This window comes from Sylvia atricapilla, chromosome 6 (assembly GCF_009819655.1).
Source record: "Sylvia atricapilla isolate bSylAtr1 chromosome 6, bSylAtr1.pri, whole genome shotgun sequence".
Classification (NCBI taxonomy): domain Eukaryota; kingdom Metazoa; phylum Chordata; class Aves; order Passeriformes; family Sylviidae; genus Sylvia; species Sylvia atricapilla.
The window spans coordinates 57,827,386-57,852,085 of NC_089145.1; the positions used below are offsets into that span (position 1 = coordinate 57,827,386).

Below are 24,700 nucleotides of genomic sequence, written 5' to 3' on the forward strand. Positions count from 1 at the left end.
GTCAGCTGTTGGAGAGCTGCTGTGGCCTGCAGTGGCTGACTGTGCTGTGAGGCTTGGCAGAGTGGCTGGGCAGTGTGTGCGTGCCAAGCACGGACTTCATTTGGGCTTCTGAACTTCCATGTTACCATAGCCCAAACTGCTGCCAAGTGTGGAAATTGCACTGCTGGTTCAAGCAGTTTTCCTAGATCATCCAGGTTTGGTAAGCAAGATCATTTGCCAACATACTGAAGAGATGCTGTGGGTAATAAGGTAAATACAGTTACAGCTTTTCACTTCTCAGTAAAATGAAATATTGGGACTTGTCTCGGTGCCTTTCAGGGCTCAGCCTCAGGAGGGAGGTTTATGTAGCAGATAAATCTGACAGTGATTGCTCAGCAGCGTCTGCACCTGAAGTTTGGTTGTGAAGGGTTCAAGATTTCAGGAAGTCACCCAGAAAAAGCCAGAAACAAAGCAAATTCTGCATCTTGTGGTTTAAACAGTCACAGAACGGTAATTTTCTCTCAGCAAGCTACTGCATTTTATGGGTAACTGCCTTAGTTAACAGAGTTGGGAAGTAACCTGTTTGCCTTTCTGTTGTATAAATGTGTTTTTAATCTGTTTGGTCTAACCTATTATCTGCTTTTAATTAACTGTTTAAATTAACTTAATCTTGAAAGATAAGGTGAGGAGCAGGAGAAGCAGCCCACTTGACTACAGTAGAGATGTGTGCAGCCCTTTCACTCGCTGCAGTTGCAGTCAGAGCTGGCTCTTAGAAATGGCTCTGTTGTTAAAAGGCTCTAGGTCTGATCCTTTTCATGCAGCCTGCAGTCTACTCACTAAAGCAGATGGCTAGAATCTTTCTACTTTGGAAATTATAGGGAGTCCAGTAAAGCAGGAGTGTGTGGTGAAAGCCATACCTTAAGCAGTGCTGGAGAAATGTACCCCCGATTCCTTCTCCTGTCTTAGGAACAGATAAAAATGGGGTTTGTTGTCTGACTGTATTTTCAGCAGGAATCTTTAATAGTGATACCTGGATGAAGAGATTCAACCTGAAGTGATCTGTAATTGTTAGGACATAGGATGATCTTAATATTCTCTTGCATTTGGAGTGGGACCTTACAAATTATTATGAAATTGCTTGCCTAATCTCAAAAGGAATTTTACTTTTGTTTCTTTGTATTTCCTGAAGAGATGACGATGTCAAGTTAGTCAAGCATTCTAGGTTCAGCTGCAGGAGCTTGGAACACAAGCCTTCATCTCTCAAAACTAGGTTGCTTATTCTTTTGGGAGTGGGTGGAACAGTGACTTCTTCACATACACTTTTGTGTGACCTTTCTACATTTGACAGGTTACCATCTACCTGCTTCCTACTGCATAAACCTGAGATTGTTTCCAAATTTGCAAATAAAATTTTGGGCTGCTACTGGGGAAGGGGGAAAAAAGTCTCAAATTATGCCATTCTCTCTGCAGAATGATCCAATACATGTTTTTACTGATTTTTTTTTAGTCCAGCTATCTTTTCTTTTGCCTGCATCTTTCAGCATAGACTATTTTGGTGGAGGAAGAATTTTTCAGAGTTAACTTAGAACAAATACTCAACCCACATGAATAAATACTGTTTGCTCAGAAAACAGATATAGTCATAAACAGTTTTTGCAGCCTCCCAGGTGAGTTGGGCAAGGAATGAAAAAGGTTTATGGCAGAGTTACCAGCCCAGGATTTCTGTACTGTACCGTGGTTCTCTGTGCAGGGGCAAGGCTGTATCTGGCAGTTCTCATTATTCCTAGGGCTGGTGACAATGGTAAGGGTAAAACACAGTAGTTCCTTTGAGAATCCTTGGGAAGTCTCTCAGGCAAACTCATAGCCATTAACTAATTGGCTTAACTGATGCAATAGCCACACGGTTAATTTAACATGGATGATGCTTTAAAATGTCTGTTGTCAGACTCTGTCATGGAATCACTGGAGTACAAAGGCTTACCTAAATGCTTTGAGAGTAAACTAGAAGCAGAAAGGATAAAGAAATTATAGGAATGAGCCATGGAAGAATTGTGCAGCTGAAAGAAGCCAACATGGGAATAATGGTAGAAGCAGGAGTACTGAGCTACAAGAGAAAATGCTCCCTTGGCAGACTCAACCTAAGCAATTACAAAGAAAGTGGGCTGAGGTATTTTTGGTAACTTCTAATTATGGGGTGTGGTGGCTGCATTTACATTAAAGCCTGAAACTGTGTTATGTGTGCATGCATGCAGAGAATGGAGCCTGGTGCTTGAACTGCTGCTGACTTGGGGCTTGCTAAAACCAGTTTGCTTTTGGAGGGTCCCTTACCAAATGACCATACAGTCCTTACATGGTTTTCAGGTTGAAGCTAAACTGTCAGAACAGCCACCAGCTCCTAGGAGAAGTCTTTAGATTGTACAGTCACCTAAAAGCAGAGCTTGGCTCTGTCCACATCCAGCCTGGCACTGGCCAACCCTGCCCTGGCTGCACTGTGCCTGCTGGGACAGCCACTCCTGCCAGGGAAGCACCACACAGGAACCTGAAGATATGAACGAGGTACCACACCACTTTTATCAACACAAACTAACTGAAGCTGCAGTTTGTCACTTCCTTCTTGTACTTTCTAATTCTGCTGTTGTCCTGTCGAGCATTTTCCTAATGCTGGTGTTAAAATCTGAAGCCTAATAAACCGAATTCCTGTTGACAGTAAAAACACACTCCTCCTACTGGTTTGCTGCTGCCATAGGTCTTCAAAGGCAAGGGCTGGGCTGTGCTGGAGCATCTCCCTAGCTGTGACTCTTTCTTGCCAGGTCATAAAACCCCCCTGTACACATATTCAATGAACACTACTCCACTCCAGCTTTTGAAGAGGGAGGGTAGAGTTGCTCAGCTTTTCTGCTGCCTCTTCCCCCTCAGTGTTGTAGCAGGAGAACTGCCACATTGTAGAGCTTGAGAGATGAAAGATCACCTATGCAGCCATTAACAGAGGGGACTCAGGTGGAGAATCATGGTTATTCATCTCCACCTATCTATTAGACCATGTCACCAGTGACATTGCTTTCATTTTCTGTAGATTTTTATTAACTGTTTCCATTTGTTTCCACATCCTATTCATAATGCAGCAAGCATCACTTTTGGCATGCAAAGAGACTCTCTGTACAGCTCAACCAGCACAAAGCAGCTGGACTTTTACAATAAGGTTCACATTATTTAATTTTGTACACCTCTGAAGAGACTACTCCAGTTAGAGACTTAATTTAAATGACTATTGTACAGTGGAAATCACTTATTCACAATAATCATAGGTATTTAATTCTTTATTTACAAAATACTATCCTGAGAATTTTCTCTATTAAGCTTCAATTTGAGCGAAAGTAGTTTGTATAGACCTAAGTAACAACGGTTACTTAAAATAAGGAAAAATGCCAGTAGGAGAGCACAAAACTGGTTCAGGACATTGCCCAAATGACTGTCAAGTCTCCTGCTGTGGTTCTGGTTCTAGAGCTGGTGGATTTGACTGAGATGGTTCAACTCTGTTTTCAGGAGGAGGTGCTGGAGGGAAAAATCCAGGTCGTTGAGATGGATAGTGAGGATAAGGTCTCATTGGGAATGGATTTCTTACTGTGAGAGAATCAGAGTAATCCAGTTAATATCAATCACAACAGTAAGCATGTACACCTGCTCCTCTTGCTGGCACACTGCTCAGCTAGGCCTATCTAACTAAATGTCACATGTCAGGATCCAAAGAGACAGAGATGCCAGGAAAGAGGAGGGCAAAACTATCACTTTTCTCCATAGTTACCTGCAACAGTCTCAAAGCAGCAGCCACTGCCAGCTCCTGGGCTGCTGCTGCCAACATCCTCTTCAGTCTGCCACAGCAACCCTTACATGCCCCACCTTACAGAGATTTTGGCAGATAAATGGCTTAGTTCTTCCCACATACTGAGAGCACAGCAAGAGTCAGAAAGAAGTCCTGCAGTCTGATACTCACACCTTGCTCCAGTCATGCAAACTCCAAGGGAAAACAGTTGTTTTGGGACTGTGCCTTTGCAGGGCACCAGCACACCTCAGAGCCAGAGGATGAAACTTTGTGTAAGATGCAAGTTCATAGAAAGAAAAGGATTAAGGCAACTACCTACTTTCTTTCCTACCCCCCAAAACGAATCCTTTAAATGCTGAACAGTACAGGTAGCTGTATTTTCCAACCAAAGCTAGTATTTGTAGAAAGATCAAGACGAGCTGCTGTGAAAAAGGAAGTGTACAACGCAACGAACCTTCACCGGAAAAGATGCTCCCTGATAGCTGAATTAAGCAGCACTGTGTGCAGTAAGTACCCCTCTGCCCCCTGTGGTAACTCACTACCTGCACAAAGCCCTCGTGTTCATCCCCCTGTGACAAGTGCTGCCTAAATCCACGTACCTGGCAGAGGAGGGCGGGGAGGCCCCAGGTCTGGCACTGGAAAACATTCCCGTGGCCCGTACATGGCAGCAGGAGGAGGGGGAGGAAAAGGAGGTCCTCGTCTCATGAAAGGTGCTGGTGGTGCTCTAGGATCCACAGGCAGCAGTGGAGGTCTGATTGGAGGGAAAGGTGGGGCTGCAAAGCCTGAACTGACAGCTTCACTTTCAGCTACCAGCGACTGGTCAGGGAGCGAGTTCTGCAATGCAAGGAAAGCAGGGAAGTTAGCAGGGGGAAAGGGAACAGCTCCAGTCCCATCAGGCCCATTTCATGTAGGTGTAACAACAGCTAAGAGTTCCAACTCTGCCTTGGCTGCAGCATAATCCTGAGCAAGGCTATCTATGTGTACTGACCCATCTGCTTGACCATAGTTTCATCTTTTGGGACAGAATTTATTTTCAACAGGAACTATATCGCAATTCTCAAGAACTAATTCACAAGACAATGTGTTGTGATAAAGTAACCATATAATTTTATAATTTGCACTGAAGAGTGCATTATAATGTGACCAATGGACTACAGGCAAATGTTTCTATGTTTTTCTGCAGAAAATTAAAGCTTCTTTAAATCAAGCCTCTCTTTAGCTACTTACACTAAGGTTAGAATGATCCTTCATGCCATCTCCAGTTGGTTCTGTTCGTGGACTATGTTCTGAAGATGTCTGTCCATCTGTATGCAAAAGTTTAAAAAGTTATTCAGTGCTGATCTCTTTCTCTCCACCACTTTCAGTATTTTTTTCTGAAAAGAGGACAGACTGGCAACAAAACCAACAGCAAGCAGTAGTTCCATTTTCCCCCTCTCACTAATAGTTTACTTTTCCAGTAAGCCCCATGCTGGGAATGGCTGTGCTATGATATGCTCTTGGCACAGAGCCTGACACCAATTCTATTCAAGTAGGACAGAAACCAATTTCCTCCTTGGCTGACAAACATCAAGGAGACTTCTAGAACTACATCAGTTTTGGATGAGCAGTCAGAAACAATAAGAATCATCATCATCATCTTCTTCCTCCTCTCATTTGCCTTATTTACTTTATAAGTAAAGAGATAAATAGAAACTTAATTGTTTTTACCTTTACACTTTGCTGGGAACAAGTATTTTCAATAACAACTGGAGAAAATTATTAAAGGGAATTGTCAGAGAGTAGAGTCTGATTAGATCTAAATATACTAAATATATATACCAAACACAATTTCTTTAAACAAACAAATAACATCTCACACTTGGGATTTGATAAATATTGCTTTCTTATGCTTCAGCTTGAATAGAGATGACTATACTAAGAAACAAAACAATAAACCAAAACAAGATTTCTAACTAGTGACATAATTTTTATGTGCCTGTTGTATTTCTACTCCTTGAAAGCAAACAAAGCTTTTTTTTTTCTCTCCATGAACAGACAGGTCTTTTCAAAAACTCTGAATTACTTGTCATTACAAGCAAGCCCTGCCTTGCTAATGATATTGTTACTTAATCTAAAACATTTCAACTTATATGTCACACAAAATACTAATGTCTTGATATTTATGTTGCATAACTCTTTCCATTTTAGGTCTTTATGAAGTTCCTCACAAACTCTGTCAACCTTTAACTCTTCTTTCTGACAAAAAGTTTCCTGCTCCAGGTACCTTCTCAAATGAAAAGTTTCTATAGTTTGCCACCCCAGCTTAGGAAAATCCATATTATTTTGTTCACTTTAAATAACATTTTGATCGTCTTCCTAAGAGGTGTAACTTGTTAACTCTAATGAGTGGGAGCCTTGATTTCAGTACTCTGCTGTTCTGAAGTCAGATGTGCTGGATTGGCTGGTTTTTGGTGGTTGGTTTTTTAATTAAAGAGGTTTTTTGGGAGGTTTTGGGATTTTTTACAAATACTCAGCCAACTCTAGTGAAATTATGTCTCTAAAAAGCAGCATTCATACACCCTTAATGACCTGGTAAATGCTGGCAACAAGTTATCGAAAAACCTGTTTCCAGTCACCAGGTTCGAATTGCCCAAGAACTGAATACAACAATTGTTCCTAGGCAGTGACTGAACAAAGGGGTAAAAAAAGGATGCAGAAAAATGTGCAAAGACAGTGCACCTCTCCTGTTCTTCAGGTGCTTGAAGAAAGACCTCGGTGGAACATGAAGGATTAGAAAGCAGAAGTGAGAGAAAGCAGAAGTGAAACCGACAGAAGGCTTGGGAAAGAGGGAAGGTCAGTGGCTGCACAGGGACAGAACTGACTTCCAGTAAAGAACAAATTCCCTTTGAAATCTGAACCTTCAACCTGAAACTAAATTCAGCATTCCCAGTTCTCACACGGTGACACTGAGTAGCAAAGACTCTCTCTCCTCTGGCCAGAAATGGTCCAAAGGAGATGGTAACTTCCTACTAATCCTGTCAGTAACTGAGTCCTGGGTGGTGAAGTTTCTGTGGGGAATTTAATGGCTTCACTTCACTGATGAATCAGACACATATGACTTACCAGGGCATTACATAAAGATGGAAATTGCTTAATAAGTAAACTCTTAAGCTGTCAGTGGTAAGTTCTCAGTGACCAAAACTTTGCCTATGAGCTTCTGGCAGTTGCCAAGCATCAGAAGCTAAAATATACATAATCAGCCAATTCAAAACTAGTGGGTCAGTGGAAGTTGTGATTAAACTGGGGGCAACTGCATTGTGAGCCACAAAAAGCTGCCACTATGGTCAACAGTTTGAAGGAAGAGCCCTCAGCACCTTTTACCTCCATGCACCAAGCCAGGGGACACTTGAAGGGTTGGCTGTTTGTTTCACTCTCTGTGAGTCCAACCCTTTCTGACTTTGCCAAATGTGGCACGGAAATGTGAGTAAGGGTTTGTGATGTTTTAATGCTGTGATGAGCCTCATGGGAGGGACCAAAACAGACTCTAAGCCAATTATGAGTGGTTAACATACAGAACAGTGAGGGTAGATCAAAAAAATACCTCATGACTGCCATTCATGGAACCCTGCCTTCCTGACAGCAGGGAGAGCTATTGCTCCAACAGGGAATGACTGCATCAAGGCCAGCAGGTGTTAAAATGTTTCTTACACAATGGAACTTCAGGTCTGTGGTAGCCAAAAACCTGTCTTCTTGCCACAGCTTACACTGGTATTTCCCATTTTAGAGTGTCGTGGAAGTGATTCCCACCTGTTTTATCAAAAGACTGCACACTGTAAGTTCGTAGTTCTGCTGGTCCAGAAAGTCTTCCAGTATTTGGAGGATTAGGGAAAAACCTTTCTTGTCTTCGAGCAGGAAGAATTGGATCAGCATAAGGCTCACCTAACATTGAAGAAATCACAAAAAACAGGTCTGTGAAGATTTCCATTCCACACAATTTTAAGCCAGAAAGATTCTCTGGGTATCTCATAGTTTTGTAAATACACAAAGTGTCCATTAATCAGGGTGAGCAAACAAATCTTAAATAACCCAGAGGAATCCCACCAAGTATATCCAATAGCTTATGTTTCTAAAGAGCTGCAAAAGAAGAAGTTCATTGATTTTTGGTTTAACATACAGCAGAATTTTGAAAGCTATGATTGCCTAAATTATCAACAGTAGGGCCTTGAAACAAAGGTTCAGCACAGCAAAGAAGATTGAAGACAAAATAAGGTACTATACTTTTTATGCCATTCTTAGGTAAGAATGCTGTTTTCCATTATGTTTCAGAGTGCTGTAATATATTTCCACCAGCTAGCTGGGATCAGATCTAGCAATCTATCACACAGCTACAAGACAAACTGTATCAGTGAGATCCAAGGGCTAAGAACAAGAAGGAAAGGCCAAGGAAACCAGACTACCTCTCTGCAGTACCCTGTCAACAGACCAGACCTGCCAGATGAGAAACTGCATCCTGACAGGACCTTGAGTTCTACCACCAGGCTTTCACACAGATGTGTATTGCCTGCTGCAGTAATAACTGAGCTACTTTAATCTCTGTATGTTACCTAAATGTTTATTTTTTCTAAACTTATAACATTTTTTCTTCTTTATTACAGATATCCAGGAAGGTTGTCCATCCTCCCAAGTTTTTACTTGAGACACAGCAGAATCCTCTTAACTCATCTCTGCCTTCTCTGAGTGCAATGAAACGTGCAATACAGACATTTAGCTGAAGAAGGGAGAGTGAAGACTGATTTTTGCTGCTGTTAATCATTGAAGAGACAGTGTCAATAGGAAAACATGTGCCAGACAGGATGAATGTACCATGGTACTCTTGTACTATTAATATAAACGTGGGGTTTTTTTTTAAAGTAGTATTTTTCACATATACCTAGTTCTATTTAAATAGATTAGAACTTTTTACTTCTTAAATCTCCTATTAACTATCCAGCCCAGACAGGTCTTTAATGCACTAAACAAACTCCCAGTCAAATGATGAAACCAAACAGTTGACTGTCCCTTGGTAATACCAGTATATACTTAAAAGATAGCAGAGAGGTGCAAGTGAGCCACACTGTTCAAGAAGAGGAGAAAGCTACTATGAAAATAAACACTTCAGTTGCACTTGCAGGTCCAAGAAAACATTTAATACTTTTAAACCCCAAATAGTTAAATATAGAGACTGTAACTCAGTAACTCCTCTTTTCCATGGATACAGTAGCTAAGCAGAGTTTTTACCTGGTGGAGGCAGAATTATCCTGCGTTCTCTTTCCCAAGGAGGAGACAGGGATCCAGTATCTGATGGTGGTCTGTGGGGGTCAGTTAATCTCTCAGAATTCAGCTCTCCTCTTTCACTTCCAGCTTCGTACATGGCAGTTGGTCCTCTGGATCCTGACCAAAGAAATTGAGTAGTTACTCCCCCATGTGCTTTAAATCCTCTGCTGTGGCTTTCCCCATTCAGTCTGGAAACAGTGGAACAAACCATGGAATGCCAACACTGTCAAGACACACGAGGCTCCACGGGACTCTCCAGCTGTTTGCTAAGGATCAGTTATGCCTACGAGAAGTGTTCAGAGGTGTGCAATGAAAAGGTTTTAGTCCAATAACAGCACAACACAGAGGACCTGCAATGCTTTTGGAAAAACTAATAATTTTACAAGTTTCAGTTAATTTGAACCAGAAACCAGTACCCTCATGATAAATAATTTTCTCAGGGATAAAAACCTGCTGCTAATCAAACTAATAGTTAGCATGCTGAGAGAGTTATACTGGTACCATGAGACACCCATCTGCACTCAACACTCTTCTGGTTCTAATTCTTTATTCAAGAAGAAGAAAAAAACCAAACAAAAAAATCCAAACCAGACAAAAGAAAAACCTCTAAGGCCAGGTCAACACATAATCAAGTGCAGTAAAAACTGTAAAAATGTTTTTACAGTGACTTTAGATTGCAAGCTTGCTCTAAAACAGATGGGGTCTGAAAAATTAGAGAAATACTAAATTCTTCTATCATTCTCTAATCTTCCATACTAAAATTCAACCTAAAACTTGAAGCCATTGTGTGTCTTGTGCACTCTGAGATAAATTCTACAATTGCACTTATTGAAAGCCTTAGAGAAGAGAAATTCGGGCATATTTCTCACTAATTAAGTACAGGCTTCAATGGGTGTAATGGTAAAAAAAAAATCAAACAGTAGCTTCTTTATTACCTGTAACAGATGCTGAACTTCACTCTAGCATTCACCCACACTGATTCCATCAACATAAGTATGAATGGAGGGTGTTTTTCTTCCCTTACAACTCATGCCACCACAGCTTACTGTCACCTGCTCCTGAATCTCTGAATTGTATTCCATACACACAAACTTCCTAGTCCCTTCTACCAGTAGGGAAGAAACACTCTCCATGTATGATGGCTTCTTCAAATTCAGAACAAAGGGAAGGGAACTATTTACTGAACCAGTAACTTTCTAATACCACAACCACCAATAAAACTGTCTCATGTTTTTGACAACATTCTCTCATAGACTGTAGGCCAATGAGATGGAAGGGGCAGTATTCTTTCTTCAGAAAACTAACTCCTTTTACTTTAAAATCACATTTATTTCAGCAGAACCCCATCTGTCCAAGATATAAAAGACAACAGGTAAGTCTGGCTTTTTATTTTTCTTAATTTATGCTTCTAAAATGATTCCACTGACCAACCTACCAAAGAAACTAGATTTCCAATTGTACTGTTACACATTAAACAGCTTTAGAAGCAAGCTGAAAAACAGGAAGAGTTTGTCCAATTAACTGTTGATGTTGAATTGGTTGTTTAAATACTTTTTGTCACCAACAAGAGGAAAAGGTGTGACAGGTTTATAGGAGAGGAAAGAGAAATCCAGGATAGACAAATTTTCAAGTTTAAGAATTGTACCTCTTCCTCCTCCTCCACCTGGAAGCATAGGTGAAAGCCTTAAAGGACCCTCCAATAAAGTTGGAGGGGAAAGAAAAGCTCTTGTTTCAGATGAAGGCCGGCCCATTGGTGAGGGTCCATATGGGGAATGCTCTGGAACAGTTAAAACAAAATACTCAAGTTCACAATACTTAGTTTAACAAAATGTATAAATAACTTCTCAGGTGAAGTTAAAAACTAAACTGTGTAACTAAAATGAAAATTGTGCTCTCATTACCATGTGTAACATATTCCCAGTCTACTCTCTTCAATACTACAAATGCTCTTAGTTTCAACAAAATACTTGACATGACCTAGAGTCACTTATGACCCAATTATTTTTTTAAAATGACTGGTATTTGTACATACACATGGCCAAGATAGTTTTCAAACAATTAAACATGTGTGGTCTTGGGAAACAAAACCAAAAGCCAAAAGAATTAGGCTCTATTTTACAATTCAATACTGTACCTCTGCCAAATGGTCTCAATGGAATATCAAGAGCATAAGGGTCTTTTTCTAAAAGTTCAAGTTTAAATTCTGTTTCAGTTAATCTGCAAAGAGACAACAAATAAGTAGTAAGTGACCAAGAAATGCAAAACCTTCACCAGACTACACTGTTTACTACCAGGCTTTCTACCTAACTAATGAAGCAAGGTATTTTATTCCCTAAATAAATAAGACAAAGGATGTCAGTACTCTGAATTTCAAAATGCCTGGAAGTATTTCTCTATGCTGCTGTGTTTAAACTGTAATTCAGAAGCTGAAATTGACTTTAGATACCACATTCCTAGTATGACATCACTCTAACTGCACTCCAAGTATAAGTTAACCTCACACCTGGAAGTTCCTCTCAACTACCACCCACCCTTAGTTCAGCAGTAACTTCTGAAATAAGCTGTAAAATCACAAGGTAACCATGACATCTGCTTGATACAAACTTCCTTAAACAAACAAACAATACTCCCCTTAACATTTGTGTTCTAGTACTACATTCTGCTTCTTTCTTGAAGCATTTAAACACTTCACATAGTTCCTAAGTTCTTACTTTCTGCATGTCATAATTACAGGAGAGCTCAAGTGACTCCCTTTCTGTCAGAACTCGAGCACTGTGATCTCTCTGCTGTGTTTGGGCCACAATACATTAACAGAAAACATCAAACTGCCTAAATCCAACACATGCCAAACTGCATTTGTTTAGGAGTAGATAAGAACTGCACTTACTTTTGTCTGTTATGTGCATTTTCTTTTTTTATATCATTGAGGTGTCTTTCAGCTGCTCGGGCTGTCAGCTTTGGGAAAAGACAAAAACCAGATGCTTTGATATTGCCATTTTTTGCTTAAATGCGTCATTAAATATGATAATTCCTAGGTCCAGGACATTCTATGTGAGGTGTATAGATTGCATTTCCACAAGCTATGACTCATGTATGGAACCTCACATATGCCAATTAATGGTATTAGCAGCTCTAAAACCCAAATGTTTGAGGAATGATAAGACTTTCCTGCAGATCCCTAAAACTTCAGAGATTGAATTCTCTGGCTATAGCTGCTTTGAAGCATCTACAGAAAATTTAAATTATATATAAGAATGTTTTATTTTAAAATTAGATAGATAAAATCTCTGGAATTATGACCACAAAGCATCACAGCTTTTAGCAGGATTTTATCTCAGACATTCTGTAAAGTGAAGAATATATTAGTCAGGAGATATTTTAAATTTTCCTGTTTGGAAAAAGAAGGCAAAAATGAATTTTGTAGAAACACTCTTATGAAACTGTCAATGGAACGTACTGTTCTCACAGGACATAAGGTCTTCTACTTCTAGATAAAAGAAGTGAAGTACACTCAAAGAAAATATCAAAAATGGCATTGAAACAAGGCCAAAAGCTTTCATTATTAGCAAAATGTCACACATTTGTTATATGGTGTCATGTTCTTCTAGCAGATTTATTGCTATAACAAATTATATAAGATTATCATTCTACTGTGTTCATAAGTATCCAGCTTAATTTTTCCAATTATTTTACATAATGGAAGTATTTTTAATATGCTTTGTGTATTTCTGCAACAAATCCATATGTTTGAAAGTGAAAGGTTAAGGTAATTTTAATAATCTGGTTTTCTAAGAACCAAAAAGTGATAAAGCAAACTTCTCGAATAATGAATAATGAAGATGCAGAAAACATTGAAAATTCAGTATTTGGAACTTACCCAATTATCGTGAGCTTTTTTCTCATGTGAAGTAATCTGTGAAAGAGAGATTCATTATTCACCTAAACCCCCAAAATTATGATCACATGCTCTTTTTTATAAATTTAATGTGTGTAGGTAATTTATAAAGAGATGCCTAAACTGAAAATTCAACTTTTCAAAAAAACCTCTTCTGGTGATCTCTGCTATGAAATCGTGTCCGTCAAAACCAGATGACATTAAGAAGAGGGAGGGGGAGGCAAAATTAGACATCCAACAAAGCCAAGCCAAATACAGCTCACAAGCCAACAGCAAGTGTTATTCCAGCCACTCTAACATCCCTCCTACTGGCATAGAAATTGTCACAAAATACCTGGTTCTCATAAGAACGAATGGTTCTCTCCAGCTCTTCTTCAAGATCCTTTGCTCGCTCTCTGTAACAAAATGAGCATTTATGACATTGTAATAAAATGTGCAGGAAAGTTTTGAATACAATAAACTCAACAGTAGCCACAAGGTGTAATTAAGATTTTTTTTTTTTTAAGCAAAAACAGTATTGTCACTTATGCACATGGGATAGAAAAAATTACCCTAACAGTGGAAATTCTAGAACTTACGCTACTGCAAACAGGGATGTAAACAAGAGACCAGAACCCAAACCTCAACACACTCCCAACTTTTCAGTGGTTTGTGATGTTTCCAACATAAAGGCTATCCTTCCTCACATGTCCTACCAGCCAGCCTCACCCAGCTCAGCACAGGAACTGTCACAGGCTACCAGTCAGTCCTGAGGGACAGTCACCTGCACTGCAGTTAGTTCAAGGCCATGTGTGATGCCACCCCTGCTGCCAGCTGCCCTGTGCACAGCCTCTCTAGATGCTACACTCTCTCAGCAGAGTGTAGCACCTAGACACAGATATTCCCTGGTTATACTCAATTTGCAATATTAATATTCCCTTTAAAATAAGGATGCCTACAAAATCCATGTTCTGAATAAATCAGGAAGAGTGAATTCTGTCTTCCTGTATGAATACTGAAAAATGTCAACATGAAAGAATTCATCTAATTAACTCTTCAGGAAACAGTCATCACTACTTTTAGGCTAATACTGTCATGAACACTGAAGTAAAATGGCAAATATACATTACATATTGAAAAATTATGCCACAGTTGGAGAAAATGCAGAAAAACCCCAGAGGTACACAGCTGGTGTAACAAAAACCAGAGCAAAGCATTTAAAAAACAGCTACAGCAAACATTCACCCACGACAATATTTTAATAAAGAATTTCTAAGCAACAGGACTATCTTTGCTTTGGGATACAGAAATAGAATATTGTAACTATACAGCATAAATGTTAGCTCTGTAGGGAAACAGAACATTCCATTTACTTCACAACATTCTCTTAACTTTGTATTTTTAGCTTTGTTCAGCAAGGCAAACAAATCAGAGATCAGATCTTTCATCTCAGATTACAGACCCACTTCTACCACAGCATTAAAGCTGGTGTATCAGTACAATTAGGATTTTAATGGAAGAGAAGTTCCCACAATCTTGAACACCCAAATGTTTTAACAAAGTAAAACCACCTTTAGTCTCTATTATTACACACAAACTAGCATCTAATACACACTCACCACAAAGAAACTGGAAGAAAATACATTTGCTTATGCCGTGGGGTTTTTTAAATTCATTATTGCTCTTCCTTCACTTTGGAACAAGTGATTACAGCAAGTAAAATCTGCAATTACCTGTAGCTGTTAAGTTCTTCAGCAGCATGAATAATCTTTTCATCTACTTTAGAAAGCTTTTCTTCCTTCTGTAGACGTTCCCTCTCTTCTACTGTCAGCTTCCTTTTTAACAAAATTCAAAAACTACGGTTAACTGTGTTTCAAGTCAACAATTTTGAAAGCAGCCACAAATCATACCAAACAAACTAAAACCCAAGCTACATTAATGGCCAGTGATTTGCCCTGGTATTTTTAAAAAAATATTTTCTAGAAGAAAAAAATATTGTTACTAGCTACTTTGCAGGTGTCTCTTTTTTATCATTATGCCTTATTGGGCACTACCAAAGAGAAAACTCCTACTCCAGTCCACGGATTATGCACAAGGTAGTTCTGCAGAACACACATGGATGCCACTGCTGTATACAGCCCTGACTGGATAAAATGGTCATTCTCCTGCAAACAGCAGTTCTTAGCAATCATGCTGCCTAATTTATTAGGCATGGATCTTGTGAACGTGACTTCAATTTCTTTTCAATCTTCATTCCTTACTTTTTCATTTCCCTTGTTTGAACAGATCCTGTTTTTAGAAGATGCCTTAATTCTTAATCTTTTTTGTGCTGCTACATCACCACACCAGCTTCTCTCCCCTCCTTTTTGGCTTTTCTAAAATTCTTTGATAAGCAGTGTACATTTCCTGAGATTTAGTGAGGTTATTTTTAAATATCACCCACACTGTCTGCTTTCAGCCAGCTTATTGTATCTTCTTTTTAACAGGTTCCCTCCCTGCTCTTTTTTAAAAATCAAAATGCTAATGCACAGTAATTTCTAGGATTTGTTGCATCTAAAAAGATGCTAAATATCTACACAAATATATATGCTACAGAGCAGATTACTGAAAGTAATACTTCAAAAATGTCCTGCACACTGCTCAGTACAGGATCTAGTCCTGTGCTTATTCTGCCTTCAAGATTATGCCTGCTCTCTGAAAAAATGATTTCTGATTAGTAAAACTGTAATTTTACCATCATGCCCTAAAGTGATGCACCCTGCTGCCACAAACGCACACACTCCTGAAGGTTACTACATGCCCTGGACCAATCAACTTTAATTTCTAGTCCTAAACTGAAATATTCCTAATCAGAAATATTGAAATATTTCTGATTTCAATCAATAGGTCATAATCCCCACTAACACTCTGACTGTGAGGCAGATAGGACAGCCTTGCTTTTCTTGGTGAGGAATGCCTGATTCACAAGGGTTCTGTGCTGCTTACCAACAAGACCTTGCCTATGTTTTAAGTTTAGTTTTATACATATCTCATCATTCCTCTGCCATTCCTCTTTTTACTGAGTAAAATATATCTCGAAGTTAAAGCATCTACTGATTTTCTCTCAGCAACTTTGACACATGTACTACATCAAAAAATAATTTAATTAAAGAAAAAATAATCAAGCTTTCCCACTTTAATTGCCTGGTTTCCATAGATTAAAAATCTGTTGCTTCTTATTTTCTGTACTTCCTTGTGGGAAAATCCTAAAATGAATTAATTGTTTCATGGAAACAGCTCCTGTAAAACTACTGTAATCATAAATGTACGTGAAAGGGTAATAAATTGTTTTCACAATTCAGGAACTTCTGGAAAGCAGTATTCAAACTTTCAACAATTTTCAGTCCCCCACATCAGAGATACATTCAAATCAAACAGCAAGCATTGAATATAAAAAGAGGAACCAGCACCTGTGTAGTTTCATTTCATTTTCTTGATAAAGCTCAGTCATTACTTTAAGTTTCTGCTGAAGCTTTTGAACTTCACTTTCAAAACGTTCATTTTCGGACTGCAAGGAGGCTTGTTGGCTTTGAAGGTTCTCTATGCGTTCTGTCAAATTTAGAGATAATTATGCTGGGATAACACACTGGCAATATTTTGCCACACAAAAAGCCTGTAAAAACCTTTGATCCTGTGTTGATTTAATAACGTTAAGATAAAAAGTTAGTATGTTTCAATATATGACACAAAATGAGAATCTCTACCTGCCACAAAATGCAGCTCCTGTGTGTGTATCTGGCCTTTGCTCCAAACCATGCAACTTCTTTGAAAACAACTCAGTTTTGTAATTCAGAATCTAAATTTTCATTTAGGGCTGTTATTATTGTAATTATTTGATTAAAGGAGTAAAACTAGCACCATCATATGCTCTTGCAGATTTACCCCCACAAGATCTTCCTCTATAGCCTGAATGGGTAACTCAGACTTGCAAACTATCTTCATCTTTCCAAAGAACTCAAAGTCATGTTTCTTTTCCTGTTTACTATTCCTGTGCCTCTTTTCAAGAAATGTAACAAAGCTTCAACTAAGTTTAAATATTTTTATGGCACAAAGCTTCAGTCAATTTGGAGAACTCACTAACGCAAGGAATATATTTTAAGGACTGTAAGAAACTGAAAAATCAGTCTTAATTACAAATCAAATTACAAAATAATCAAAGTACAAGTTTTAATTTGAATTTAAGTGGTTTTCATTTCATAAGGTTTAATTCAGTATGTCCTACACAAGAAAGGAAAAGAAACAGAGCAAGATGTTTGCAAGTTCAATTCTCTAAATGCAGTACTTTATATTTTAAGGATTGAACTTTTAATAGATGGTTTTAAAATTTAAATTAAAACTCCACTCTTTCATGTACAGAAATTGTGTAAAGGAGGTATTATGTATTTACTAACATCACTTTGCTCTTGCATTTTAAGATTCTATAACTTAATAGTTACAGAATATTCCAACAGAATACAACCAAATTCGCAACTTTGATTGCTCTATGTCTAAAATCATGTATTTAAAATAGCTAAGCAACTTAAAAATTAATTTTAAAAATCAAGTGGTTATAAATGTAAACTTAATTCAGTTTTTACTGGAATTAATACTTGCAGCCTGTAACACCATTTTACCAAAGCAGCATCTTATTAAAGGCAGAAGAAGATTCAATTACCTGCAAGTTCTTCTTTAGCTTTATTTTCATCAGATAGTTTTGAATATATTTGGTCTCTTTCTGCTTCCATGGTCTTTAAACAAGCATTTAACTGCAATCAAAATAGAAAAAAGAGAGAGAACATTATAAGATTACAAGATTAAGAAAGTGTTTGCATGGAAAAATATCTAATTATACATTAAAAGATACTGAACTCTGACACTGGTATTACCAGAATAATTACATATATTCCCTCTAGTTTCCCCTCTTCCACCCACAAGTTTCTTAAAATCACGTACCTTTGCAGCATAGATCAATTTCTTTACAGTTCGTTTTTGCTCATCATCTGCTTGAAGGAATAGAACAATAAGTCACTTAAAAAGCATGAAAGTGTTTATGACAGAGCTTACTGCTATTATTTGGTTTTTATACAAGAGCAATGCCAACATACCACAATAGGCACTGCATGCTTGAAGGATAAAGGAGCAAAAACCAGCAGGAGTGTGAGTAGAAGATATGCCAGTACTGTAGTGCTTTGTTTGCCAGTCAGTCACGACTCGGAGAGGTCACATTAAAAGTGAGATGCTGAATACACACTTTAAGATTCACAGACATGTGCCCTATGGTATCATAAGCACCAGCACAAAAAGAAGCTACAGCAAGAAAGAGGAGGAAGAAAAAGGGCTTTTCTGTGTTGCTGTTTAAGGGGACTCATATCTACACTCATTCGATGACAGTGCTACCACACTGCCTGCAACAAGTAACACCTCTGTAAGGATAAGGAAGCAGAAATTGGGCTCTAAGGACCCTCAGTACTGCTGCTGGGAGGAGATTAAAGAAGAAATAAAAGCAAGATTTCCACCTAGAAATGCCACAGAGTGACTGCTTAATACACAGGCACATACTGCAGAATGACACTAATGTCATTAGTGTCATTCTGCAAGAGACTGAGCACCGAGTCTTTACATTGCTCTGTGACAGTCTGTTTGCCACACAGTGCTGAACAGGAGGACAGGTTGCTATTCCAGAGATGTCCAAGCATTAGTTAACTCTCCAACATGAATGACATCGGGTGAGATTTAAAAATCCTTCTTCTATAAAGCTAACCTTTCAACTTTCCTGGAAGTTAGTCGTCTCTGTAATTTCTAAAACATCTGTTAAATATTTAAATAGGGAAACTACACAAAGCATACCTAAGTGCTCTCCATTCTCTGTTTCACCCTTTATATCTGTGTCCCAGTGGTTGTCCTCAGTGTCACCATCTTCTCGTATTGCTGAACTCCAGTCTTTCATGTTCAGTATATATTGTGTCAGTGACTAAGAAAAAGCACACAAAAATCTCACTAACAAATACAAGCAATGAAAATGTAGTCATCATTGCAATTACTTTCCAAGATTTCTGCCCTTTATTTAGTTCCCTTGGTAGATTAAGTCAGTCCCACCTACAAGATTCTAAATGTCTGATAATACCTTTTCTATCAAAGCATGTATTTGCAGGTCAACAGGCACATCCTTAGGAAGAATTTTCAGGTAGCTCTAAGCATACATGCTTTTAGTGGCGCTTGCATATGTAAGGTACACAACTATAAGAATATACACCCAAGGTCCACACCCCAAACTGGGAACAGAGGGGAAAGCCAATACTCTATCAGAACTGAAAGAGTTTTTCCTTAGCTGTCTTATCAGACTGCTCTGTTGTGCTGCTAAGCAGCCTGTTTTTCCTCTTAGCCAGAAACATGAGTTAGAGAATAGAGACAGCAATCAAAAGTCCAAAAGAGCGAAGGAATATTAAGACAACAAGAGGTTGTCAGGCTTTCTTGGAACTCTATGATTAGAATCAGTCTGAATAATTTGATTAAATCCTAAATGTCATAATTTACCTTGATTTGGCTCTCTTTATTTTTCAAAACTTCTTCTACATCTGTTTTAGATGATTCAAACATCTTTGTTTGTTCATTTAGTTCACTAAGTCGTTCACCCCATCCTTCAGCTTCTTGTAAAAGCTAAAAAGGGAAATACTAGATTAGTGTGATTTTCTACAAAACCAAGAATCAAGGATGAATAGTACTAATCCTGTTATGTGTATTGTCTACACATAAGCAGGATTTAAAGCTCTAACCCACCAGTAAGAATAAGACGACAAGAAAGTTACCTCAGGAGTTGACAATTAAGACTTCTATGTTATAGTTCAGTTGCTTCAGCTGCTATAGCTGTCCATTGTAATTAGTTATTTTTAAGCATTTATTGGAAGTGTTCAGTTTATTCCACTCAAGTTTAAAAACCATGATGTGACAATAGCAATGAATATAAAGTAGTGATAATTTATGTAACAGTGACATACACTGGGGAATGGATGGAAAACACTCACACTCCAATATGCACACACAATTCTGAAATGGTGCCTGTGTCTTTTCAATTTCAAAGAAGCAGTCAGAGAAGTAAGGGAAAAAAGGAAGCTTTTAGGCTGTTATTTATATTCATGTGACTTGCAAAACTGTATTATTTCTCCTCCTCTTCTCCATACCTATTGAAGTAATTTTAAAATTTTACTTTAAAAAAAGCCTTCCCCATTAATGAAAGTCCCAGCTGTATGTAACCAACACCTACTAGTATGCATCTCTGCAATTAACTGTGCTGAAATAAAATGATAGGTAGATCCCAAGGTTACATTTTACAGATATTGCCTAGTAAAATTTCATTTAACAAAAATATTTTTACAGGAGTAAAGGGATTAGAACACTTCATCACCAGCTATTAAAAACAACCACTGCAACATGTTAACTAATTACATTGTGAGAACAAAATTGAATGGGTGTAAATTTCTGTTAAGACAAAACATGCTCTACAACAACATGGGGTAAAGTACAAACAAACTGGCTTAAGAGTCTGTCAAAAAATACTGCTTAAAGTTGCACAACAGGCAGTTTAAGAGCAATAAATGTACAGAAAAGAGTAACAAGGTTGAGCAATGAGAACATAACAGGCAGTTACACTAAAAATAAAGCCAGAAAATGGTAATTAAACAGAGGAACTGCCATGCAAATAAACAAGCAAGCCTGAACACTACTTATCAAAGATAAAGTAGAAGGCACAGAACAAAAGGTATGTGACTAGAACTGAATTAACATACACTGCTCCTTGGCACACAATTGCACTTTCCATGCAGTAAAAGGCATGTATAAATTTGCAGCATCATGCAAATGACATATTAGGGATTAGAAGACATACACAGACAATTATTTTTATCATTAATTGTCATCATCAAAAGATGAGTTTTAAGAGATTCCTTCTTCATGAAACCAAAGGGAAGATAAATTTACATTGTATAAATTGACTTTATATACCTGTAAGAATTACAATAAAGAGAAACAGCAAGGACTAGCAATGATCTAAAGCAATATATATTTCTAATGTTCCTGAAGAAGAAAAAAACCAAACCAAAAAACCAGCAAAGCACAGAAGTTCATTAACAGTTCCCTTGTTCAACCTAAAAGGCCCAATCCTCTCTCTGACACATCACAAACCTGTAAGAACACATCTCTCACAAAGTTTAAATTGTGATGTCCCAGATTATGACCCATTTGCATAAATGGAGAGAGGAAGAAAGGACTCTACTTTCTGTGAACAAATAACACCTTTGTTACCTTTTGAGCATACATGAAATTCCATCTTTTAAAAACTAGTAAGAAAGGAAAATGAAAAGATATGGATATTCTGATACAGTAAACTAACTCACACTTAGCACCTCAGAAACAAGAACACAATTAAGTAAGGCAGACAGTTTCTCTTTTTCACTTAGCAGGTTCTAGCAATAAATAATATTATGTTGTTTATCTATTAAAAAGCACAGTGAACTATGGACAAATGCTCTCAAACTACTAAAAACTGCAACAAACCTCAGTTAACAACAAAGTATAGTAATTAATCCTAAATAATGTGGTTAAGGAACTACTCATATCCAGGTGATTGCATCTGGAAGAAATGCAAAAAAAGTTTGTTGTTTTTTTTTTTTTGGTGGTTTTTTTTTTTTTTATCTAGGAACATGGCAATTAAACCCTGGAAAGAGTTTTTACTCCTCTGGTTTTCCTTGATATAAAATGATTGCCTAAGAAATACAGGCAATTGCCAGGGTTTCTAAATTAAGTAAAAGAATTTTCTCTCTGTCTCTTTAGAGAATCTTAGCTGTGGACTTGTTCAGGTATTTCTGTTTTCCTCCAGGTCCCAGCAAAGTTCTTATTAGACTATTATTACCACATGCTCTCCATCCACTGAACTCCGTGCATGATTCCCCACAAACTGTAACTATTGCATTTCTTTTAAAACAGGATTATTTTAGACAAAGTCACTCCAACATAAAATTGGTTTAAAAGCCATGTCCTCTTCCTCATTCCATTTACTAAACCACATAAGAGCTATTAACAAACTTGTTGAGGATGAGCTTTTTGGAGAAATTATATTTATTGGAATCACCTGAAAACACAGTATTTCTAAGGATAACTAGGAAGGACTTACCTGTTTCTCACTTTCCTGGAGATGGCTGTTTTCATCTACTGCATCTTGAACAGACGTCTTGAGTCTCTCAGTATTAATCTGATACACTTTTAGGGTGGACTTGGCCTAAGTGAAATTAAGAAGTGTGTTGTTTAAATGCTATTGGTGGAGATATAGGTGGGGTCATGATGATATTACTGGACTTGTCTTAGGTTTTCTGGCTGTGCTACAGACACATTCTCACATTTTCTCTAAAATTTCAACAGTTTTACTGACTGTAGTTTTGCAATACTATCTATCATTGAGGAGTAAGAAAGCAAAGACAAAGTAACTTGTCTTTTTGGCATTCTCAATAAATTCCAATCACTATATAGAATTAAAAGCTGCTCAATCAAGCCACATCAAAGTACTAAGCATTACAAAGTCTTTTGGCTTGCACAGCATATGATCTCTGCACCCTTAATAGAAAAAAAATTAAAACAGTAACTACATGGGGAATAGACAAATTGCAAAGATTTGAGAACAGAAACTATAAAGGTTAGACATACCTCATCAATTTGTGACTGGATAGATTTTTCTTCATTCTCTAAAGACTCCACTTTCTCCTGAATTTCAGCCACCTGAAAATTAGTTGTCACACAGCTTCTTTCACATATTTGACTGACAATGTCTAGGCAATTAATAAAATAATTTTTACTTTCAAACTGAGAAAGTTCTACTGCTGAATCAGTAAAAATGCATGTTAAAAAAGCTTTTTTTCTTTTGACTTTTTTCCTTTATCATTTTTCTAATGTTACAGGAAAGACAAAATAGAAAATGTGGTTTTTATTTCAGAACACACAAAGAAAATAGCTTATCTTCTCTGCAGAAATTTTTTGTGAGAATTTTTTTAAAATTAACAGAAACAGAGACAAGATTCTATTTATTCTTACCAAGTTATCATTTTCCAACTGCTTAGATTTTTCTTCTTCCAGTTCTTTTTCTAGATTCTCTATTTCCTCATTGAGTTTCAAGTTTGACTTGTTCAGTTTTTCTTGCATTTCCTAAATCAAGTTGGTTTGCGAGTTAATAAAACATTTGATACTAATTATAAATGAAGACAACAAGTATATTTTAAATATGACAGCAAAGTATTTTTCACTCAGATACTCTAGCGTGAACAAAAGCTGTAAGAATTAGCTCTATAGGATCTGAGGTGAAAAATGAAATAAACCTACCTGCTTTTTTACATTAATTTTGTAGAGCCTATTAGGTATTTGATTCACTTATTCAGAATTCTTTTACAAATATATTCTCAGTTTGGAGGATACAAACAATGTAGTGGTAATTTTTTTTTTTTAAATTGTGCACCTGTAGCCCATGGAAAGTATTTGGATTAGATCAGATGTGAGAAAAAAATACTTTATGTACTACCCTCTGTCCTAGAAATGGGAACAATTTACTTCTTAAAATTAAATGTTGTCCAATATTCCATTTGTTCTAGTATCACTCATCCTCAATGCAGTCATTAAAAAAAGGCTTCTCTTAATTTAAATGCTTTGATTTTAAGTCATTTTCAGTAACCCAATTAAAATAATTGGAGGTTTTAGTTTGTCTGACTCTTTTTGCTGTTGTTTTTATTTAGTTTGTTTGGGTGTTTTTTATTATAGGCCACATTTTCCTAAAATACTGCCTTATATTGTAGAAATAACAATTTCCATTAATCTTTTTTACCTCAAAAAAAGATGTGTCTGTTGATTCTTTCATAGTGTTACCATCCTTCAGAGACAACTGTAAATCTTCAAACTGAAAAGGAAATTACTTTATGTCAGAACATAGGTAAATAATTGATGAAACTCTAGCATTAATTTGTGATGCTCTAGTCTGAAAACACAGACATCACCTAAATATTTACAAATGCACCTTGCTGGAAATGAGGAAAGCCTTAACCCTACTAGACTATCCCAGTGGTGTAAACCAAAAAAAGACATTTTGAATTTGCTTCCAGGGAAATATATTGTATTGAGAGTTTAAAGGCAGAACTTGCTAGCACCTTAATTGCTCTTAAAGACACTGACAGAAAAAAAGCATTTGAAGAATCCCTTTGAAAGCTTTAAAACACCTTACTTCCAGAAAAGTTAATACTTTACTTGATTGAATCCTTTTCTACAACACATCTGAAAGCAATAAATGAGCACTCTTACCTCTTTTTTGGAGAGGCTGAGTTTTTCAAGAATTTTGCATTTTTCTTCAACTAGTTCAGCAATTTTATTGGCAAGCTGTTTTTCCCTCCCTAAAAAGTCAAAGACAAACAAATGTTGCATCATCCAAATAATCAAAGGTGAAAAAAAAAGAAAGAATAAAGTCATACAAACAAATATGAAAAATGAAGTATCAAAAACAAGCTTACCTACATAAAGTCGACTTCTAACCTGAAAAAAAAAAAAAAAGAAGAATAAATACTGACAAAGTCTGATAAGTCTGATCAATTACTCTCACATAGTATCTGAAAATTAACCTTTTATGCTGCAATTCCCTGCCAAGTTTAACCATGGAACTTAAAAAAAAAGGAATATAAATACAGGCTTTTATT

At 37.3% G+C, this 24,700-nt stretch overlaps 1 protein-coding gene and 1 long non-coding RNA gene across 4 annotated transcripts in view; one reads left to right on the top strand and one right to left on the bottom strand.

Annotated features, from left to right (window-relative positions):
• Nucleotides 1-3,278: 3,278 nt before the first annotated feature.
• The window catches only part of MIA2 (MIA SH3 domain ER export factor 2), a 35,417-nt gene continuing 13,995 nt past the window's right edge, over nucleotides 3,279-24,700 (bottom strand). For both annotated transcript variants that reach the window (XM_066322074.1, XM_066322075.1), the window contains 22 exons: nucleotides 24,518-24,539; nucleotides 24,312-24,400; nucleotides 23,842-23,913; nucleotides 23,061-23,171; nucleotides 22,677-22,748; nucleotides 22,150-22,254; nucleotides 19,518-19,640; nucleotides 18,831-18,954; nucleotides 17,937-17,983; nucleotides 17,659-17,749; nucleotides 16,415-16,553; nucleotides 14,699-14,800; nucleotides 13,321-13,381; nucleotides 12,969-13,004; nucleotides 11,979-12,046; nucleotides 11,226-11,308; nucleotides 10,737-10,868; nucleotides 9,056-9,208; nucleotides 7,586-7,717; nucleotides 5,027-5,103; nucleotides 4,399-4,633; nucleotides 3,279-3,600 (listed from right to left, as the gene is read on the bottom strand). In XM_066322074.1, the coding sequence (XP_066178171.1) occupies nucleotides 3,452-3,600; nucleotides 4,399-4,633; nucleotides 5,027-5,103; nucleotides 7,586-7,717; nucleotides 9,056-9,208; nucleotides 10,737-10,868; nucleotides 11,226-11,308; nucleotides 11,979-12,046; nucleotides 12,969-13,004; nucleotides 13,321-13,381; nucleotides 14,699-14,800; nucleotides 16,415-16,553; nucleotides 17,659-17,749; nucleotides 17,937-17,983; nucleotides 18,831-18,954; nucleotides 19,518-19,640; nucleotides 22,150-22,254; nucleotides 22,677-22,748; nucleotides 23,061-23,171; nucleotides 23,842-23,913; nucleotides 24,312-24,400; nucleotides 24,518-24,539 (2,223 nt within the window). In that variant the 3' untranslated portion in view covers nucleotides 3,279-3,451. The remainder of the gene's footprint in view (nucleotides 3,601-4,398; nucleotides 4,634-5,026; nucleotides 5,104-7,585; nucleotides 7,718-9,055; nucleotides 9,209-10,736; nucleotides 10,869-11,225; nucleotides 11,309-11,978; nucleotides 12,047-12,968; nucleotides 13,005-13,320; nucleotides 13,382-14,698; nucleotides 14,801-16,414; nucleotides 16,554-17,658; nucleotides 17,750-17,936; nucleotides 17,984-18,830; nucleotides 18,955-19,517; nucleotides 19,641-22,149; nucleotides 22,255-22,676; nucleotides 22,749-23,060; nucleotides 23,172-23,841; nucleotides 23,914-24,311; nucleotides 24,401-24,517; nucleotides 24,540-24,700) is intronic.
• On the top strand, nucleotides 6,059-8,749 carry LOC136363035 (uncharacterized). Of its 2 annotated transcripts, none has more exons than XR_010743887.1 (2): nucleotides 6,059-6,631; nucleotides 8,107-8,749. It is a non-coding gene; the product is annotated as an uncharacterized lncRNA (long non-coding RNA). The 2 variants fall into 2 exon arrangements; XR_010743886.1 differs by having other exon boundaries at nucleotides 8,434-8,749.